Source organism: Lepisosteus platostomus, chromosome 19 (genome assembly GCF_059453375.1).
Source record: "Lepisosteus platostomus isolate fLepPlt1 chromosome 19, fLepPlt1.hap1, whole genome shotgun sequence".
Classification (NCBI taxonomy): domain Eukaryota; kingdom Metazoa; phylum Chordata; class Actinopteri; order Semionotiformes; family Lepisosteidae; genus Lepisosteus; species Lepisosteus platostomus.
Window position 1 is genome coordinate 4,921,518 of NC_142629.1, and position 6,000 is coordinate 4,927,517.

General features: G+C 38.8%; 1 protein-coding gene across 7 annotated transcripts in view; it reads left to right on the forward strand.

Annotated features, from left to right (window-relative positions):
• Positions 1-5,373, forward strand: part of clec16a (C-type lectin domain containing 16A) — a 54,158-nt gene extending 48,785 nt beyond the window's left edge. For 6 of the 7 annotated variants that reach the window (XM_088613081.1, XM_088613083.1, XM_088613082.1 and 3 more), the window contains one exon: positions 2,103-5,373. In XM_088613081.1, coding sequence (XP_088469207.1) covers positions 2,103-2,515 — 413 coding nt within the window. In that variant the 3' untranslated portion in view covers positions 2,516-5,373. The remainder of the gene's footprint in view (positions 1-2,102) is intronic. The other variant, XM_088613087.1, reaches the window with a different exon arrangement.
• Positions 5,374-6,000: the final 627 nt, after the last annotated feature.

The window sequence follows — 6,000 nt, forward strand, 5'->3', positions numbered from 1 at the left end:
CCGAATAAGGAAGGCCTCAGAACATCCTTTGATGATCACAAGGCAGGTTCTAAAATTACAAATTCAGGTTTTGTTTCTGAAATCAGTTTTTGTAAATACCAACTCTGGTATCTCCAGTTGAAGCTGTCCTAGCTTTCCAGCAAGCACTCCTGTACCATAAGGTAGAGAACGCGACAGCTCTTTCCAGACACTAGCTTCAAGCACCATTCATTGACACTTTGCAGACTCTGCAGAGCCTTACTGTTAGTGCCTTAGTGTTACTTTTCTCTTAGGTCACCATGGGCTTGCTGGTGCCCAACATGTCACAGTTGCTGCTTGCCAGAAAGTCAGGAGAGCCCAGGCCTTGTGATGCCATCTTACCCAGTGGCATTTGTTAATATCGTGGCACCATTTGGAAAATCTGACCTGACCCAGGCTCAAACCTGACGTTTGGAAAGGGTCAACCTGCCCTCCCATTGAGGAGTTCTCCTGATTTAGAGGCTCCAGAACTCTATCATAAAAGCTTTAATATTTCCTGTCATCAGAACATATAAGCAGAGGCTCCTTTTCTGCTTTTAAACATCAACATGGTTGAATGACAAGTTTAAGCATGTTTTAGTTTTTAATATATTGGCACAATCATAGACTAACATTTGTATTGGTTACCTTTTGATTTGTGCAGTTATTCCTAAATTAGTAGGTTTAATTCACTTAGTAAAGCATAGTAAATAGAATGACGTGAGTATCCCACAATTCCAACTCGTATACGTTCCTGTTAATAATTACTAAACTAGTTTTGTAAAACCCAAATCCCAATCAAACACAAAAGAGCGTTTTCAAGTGTACTTTGTCCTTTAAAACCTAATCAGTATTGCAAAATCTTTTGGCTACAGTAGGTGACCTAGAGCTCAGTGTTAACAGGGTGCTCATTAAGGAAACAGCTCAGAAATGAAATTGTGAGTATGAACAATTATATTAATATTTAATACTGTAGATCTTTCACAACATTATTTTAAAGTAAAATCCTCCCTATGTTTATACAAATTAAGTATGGGATTGAAAAAATCCTTCTTGATTAAAGGAAAAGAAAATACATATAATACCAAAGTCATAAAGATATCACAGTGTCCCTCGCAGATGTGCTAAGTACTTTTAAATGAACTGCATTTTAAGATGGGGAGAAAATAAACTTTCTCCTGTCTTCCTTTCTGTGTTATGAATGTTTTCATTCATTGTCATTTTTTTAATCACATGTATGATTTAATGCTACTTTTATTGTTTATTTTTGCAATTTTGTCTTAATTTCACAGATTTGGACCACCATCCTAATTTGCATATGTTTGGGAATTATTTTTTTTGTGACATTTCGCAGACATGTCTCAAGTACTTTTTTTTTCCCAGTTTAAGTTGATAGTGTGAGATTTATGTGCTCCTGATTACTCATGGCTGATGGCTTTTAAAATTGTTGGCTGAATTCATGTAGGCTGTTTCTGTTGTTGATTTGTGTGGTTTAATGGTTTCATGTTGGCTTTTTTTGTTTTCCCCACTTAAATAAAGAATTATCCACCCACAGAAGACAAGGCTGCATTCTGCGCTGAGTCTTCTCTTTGCCCTGGTATTGCACTAGGCAAGATAGAAATAATCAGTTTCTGCTCCCAATTTGGACACATTCTATGTTGTCTATTGTAGCATGGTCAGAAAAATACACTTTTTTTTTCCTCCTGAAGCCGACTCTGCCACAAAGGTCTTGTTCCTCAAAAATAATTTATTTGGCAAAGCACTACTTGTACAGTAATTATGAGAGATCTTCCCCAATGTCTAATGACGTCACACTGTTAGTCATAAGCAGCCAGTCAAAAGTAAACATTTCCTCTTCGTTTCTACAGAACAGATTATTGTATTTGCTATTTTCAGTCCTTATTACACGAAAGGCTTAGTATGCCTGTGCAGTACATTGCCATATTAGTGTAGCCTGGTTTAGAAATGCAGGATTCTCTGGAGTCATTTGCATGGGCAATGATAAAAATCAACCTCATCTGTCCACACAAGAAAATAAATGATAGAGAGTCACGTGTAATTTTGAGAAATATTTAATTTACTGTGTTGTTTCTTCTCCCAATCAGATGATCCCACGGTCCATCAGCCAAGCCAGCCTCCTATTCCTGATGCAGTGGCGTTTGTCGATGAGTCTGGTTCTTCACTTCCTGTTCCAGGCAAAGGTCACGGCCGGCCTGCCGACCTGGACGTGCCCCCTAACCCCACCCTTGCCCCCAGCCTGACCCCAGCCCACCAGCCCACCATTTCGCTCATCTCGGACGACAACACTGACGCCCTCAGCGTGGAATCTCTGACTCTCCTCCCACCTGCCGCCCCCCCCCGGCTTCTCGGCCTGAGCACCCCGTCTTCCACGCAGCCCGAAGTCCCCGAGAGGCCTGGCGAGCAGGAGCCGGCACCTGAAACGCAGAAGGAAGGACAAGTCACTGCTGCAGCACTAACGCAGGAGCCCGTAGACGGCCAACACCACCTGCAGGGCTAGGAATCTGCCAGGTGCCTTTCTCAATCTAGGCCGTGTGACGTTGAAACTAGGGCTGTCCCATTTCAGGTCTTCATGGTGTAAATAGACATCAGTCATGTAAATACATTACAGAAAGGATAGAGACATCTACAGCATTGTGGCTTGTCTGCTTCGGAATTTACCTTGTGGCTTTTTCACTCGAGACTTTTTTTTTGAGACAATGAAGGCTTGTGCTGTGTTCTACTGTACTTGCACATGAAGAAAATTCTTTGTCTGCACCTTTGAAAGCTTTGCAGGTAGTGAAAGACGAAACGGATCCGAGTCCACGTGCACCTTTTTATCCCAAGGAAAATGTTGTGAATTTTTATTGGTTTGTGTGTGTGAAAGCACATTTACATCTTCAAGCATACCTGTCATGTGGAGATGGGAGAACATTTGCCTGCACGTTGTTATAAATGATAAAGTGTGGAATGTACCATTACAAACCATATAGAATTGCAGAGTAATTCCTGTAATTCGGGTGAATAGGACTCATTTCAAATGAGATGCATTCTGAAAAGCACTAAGTATGTGTGGAAGCAGTTCATGGAAATAGAAAAATAGAAATGATGCTGACTTGCACTAGTTAGTTCCCTTGTAGTGTACAGGCAGCATGAGTAAAAATGATGAGGTCTACACAGTGAGTGGTCAAATTTAGTTTTTTCTAATTACACTTGTTTACAGAAACAAAGCCCAATAATCTAACTCTTGGTAGAACCACATAAATACTAAAAAAAAACATCTTTGTTTAATCTTTTTACCTCATTTGACTTCATAGGTCTCATTAGATGCACAAGTCAGCAGTAGAAACGGTGGCGATAGACCATGGACCCTTGATTACCCATGACTCCAAGACCAGTCCTTAGACCTAAACCCTCTGTCTTTTGCCACAGTACATTTTCATGGAAATAATGATGTTTGTGAACCATAAGGTGTTCTCACCAGGGAGATGCTGCATACTGTAACAATTCTAGGTGTTTAACTGTTCCGCTTATTGGCAGTAATAATAATTACCACTGGTGGTGTGACTCCTACTTTCCAGCATGAGCAGATGCTGACATGAACTTTGAGACTCAAAGTCCAAGATTTGCTAAAGGCATTTGTAAAGCTGTATTTCTTCATAATGTCTTTGTATTTTATTTCCCAGACATCTAGTATTTTGAGAGTGCCTGGCATGTTACATCTGGTGACCATCTTCAACTGCTCATTCTTATCACTCGAGACACAAAATTATTTTTGTTTTTAAATTGTTAAAGATCCAGATAAATGGCCTCGATATTAAGCCTCTTGATTTGTCAATGTTTTCTTTCCTTTGTTTCAAATAAACATGAAATATTTCCTGATAAGCACACACCTTTTGTTTTTTGAAGAAGTCTTGACAAGACCCCAATGCGTAGGTACCCTAGACACTGATGTACTCCGCGCAAAATGATCAGAAAGACCAACAAATTTTGAAATGTATCCCCCCTGCTCACAAACCTGTCCTGGATGTGCATTGAATTTGTGCACTACTAAGTCTGTGCATCAAAATATCAGTGAGTACATTCTGTGGTAAAATTGAAAGCAAGACATGCCCTCCATTGCATGAGCTTTTGCAGAACTTAATATTTTCTCCCTAACACCTGATAATCCTTTCTTGGTTGTTTCATTAGGAGAATGTCTACGTGTTGGGAGACACCAAAGTGCCACTTTATACATACATACACATTTCAGACAAAAATACCTTCTCCAATTGTAGTCCCAAAGGACTCAGTTTTCAACTCTCCGAAGAAGTTTGAGGTTATATTTCCAAATGTTAAGCTCAAAAGAATTATTAAATTGTACACATAGTACCATTTGTGCAGTGTCTACATTGGGTTGTTTTGTAACATTTTAGGAACATCACCATGTGCATGCAGTTTACTATTACTGCTTTTAAGGCACACTTTATGTAATCTGTATTAGGCTGTTTTATGTTGTTGGGAAATTTGAAACAATACTATTCCGGTATTGTATACTTAAAAATGGAAAAGCATTAGTATTTCATGATTAACATTAGTGACCTTCTTCTGTTGCCAGGTCTACATTTTAACATTTCTATAAACCTTAAGCATTTGATGTAGCAATTCAATTACTAAGAAACTTCAACTTCATTGCTTATTCGTCCCTTGGTAACAATTTATCATAACATCTGCCAAAAGTTATTTTATGTATTTTTCAAATGCTGCTCTACAGAGGAGGTAAACTGGATTAACACTTATATTTGGTGTATATTAAAGAGCTTTGATATTGGTAGACTCTTATTTCTGTTGGTTTCAAGAATATCACCTTAAAGGCAATTCTGTGTGAAATAAGCGAATAAGTACAGATGGTTTGTGTCAGGTTATGCAAAGATGATGTTCTGTGTGAACAAGAAAAACAGCTGTCAATTATTCCTGTATAATTAACAGTATGACCTTCAAAATCAGGTATAAAATGAATTTACACTTACGAAGGGTTGCATTTTTATATTCTGTTCATTCGAAATAGAGCTGATCTCGAACTGCATATTTTTCCGACGTAACTTTGTCAGAATGGTATTAATTATGGACAATTACAAAATGCAGTTTAGGTGAACCATTAAAATAAGTGAAATTAAAGCAATACTTAAGCCATTGTTTTAGGAACTTTTTTCACAATATAATGTTTTCTTTTGCATTTAAAGGTCAATGAAATGCATTAACAACAAAGTAAGAGTACCGAGTGTGTTTCCTTGTGTACTTATGTTCTGTAAATGTTAAACTCCTTTTGTCTGTAATTACGAATACATTACAAATCAAGCTTGTTAAAGGACAATTACAATAAATTATTGTATTCAGTGAGTCTGGGGCCATTTTTAATTTCTTTTAGAAGAACTATATTCCTGTTATACTCGTATTATACTTGCAATGCTGCCTGCTGTTTGTGTTAGCACCTTTAATGTTATTGTTGGCTATGCTCGTTTATTCAGACATTCCTAATCCATTAGCTCGGTGTGATTTGTTTGAACAACTTGAGCTCGGATTTTGCAGTAAAATGAAAAGGAATTGCTGAACAGCTCCGTAGCTCCTGGCAAAGATTATGCCTTAGAAAGCACAGCCATTCTTTATAGCTTTGTAGCTTGGAAGACCATGGTTTACAAGCCTGGTTCTGATGACTAGAGGGGATATGCTTCTTCAGGCTCAGGGCCCAGTTCTCGGTTGGCCTGAAATTGAACTGACTGGGGTTTATTATTGCAGTGACGGATATATTGATCAATACTTGGGCGTTTTGCACTCACTCCGTTGTGGCTGGGACTGGCAGGCAGATCTTTCACATCTGGTCTCTGGATCGTGACTGTGTTCTGGTCACCTTCTCCATGCGCATGCTCCTGTGGTTTCTACAAGAGCTGTTTGAGAAGGTAAGTTCTCCTCCACCCTTAAGGTCTATCTCAGGGCCACCTCAGTATGTCTCAAGAAGATTTGAGTTTA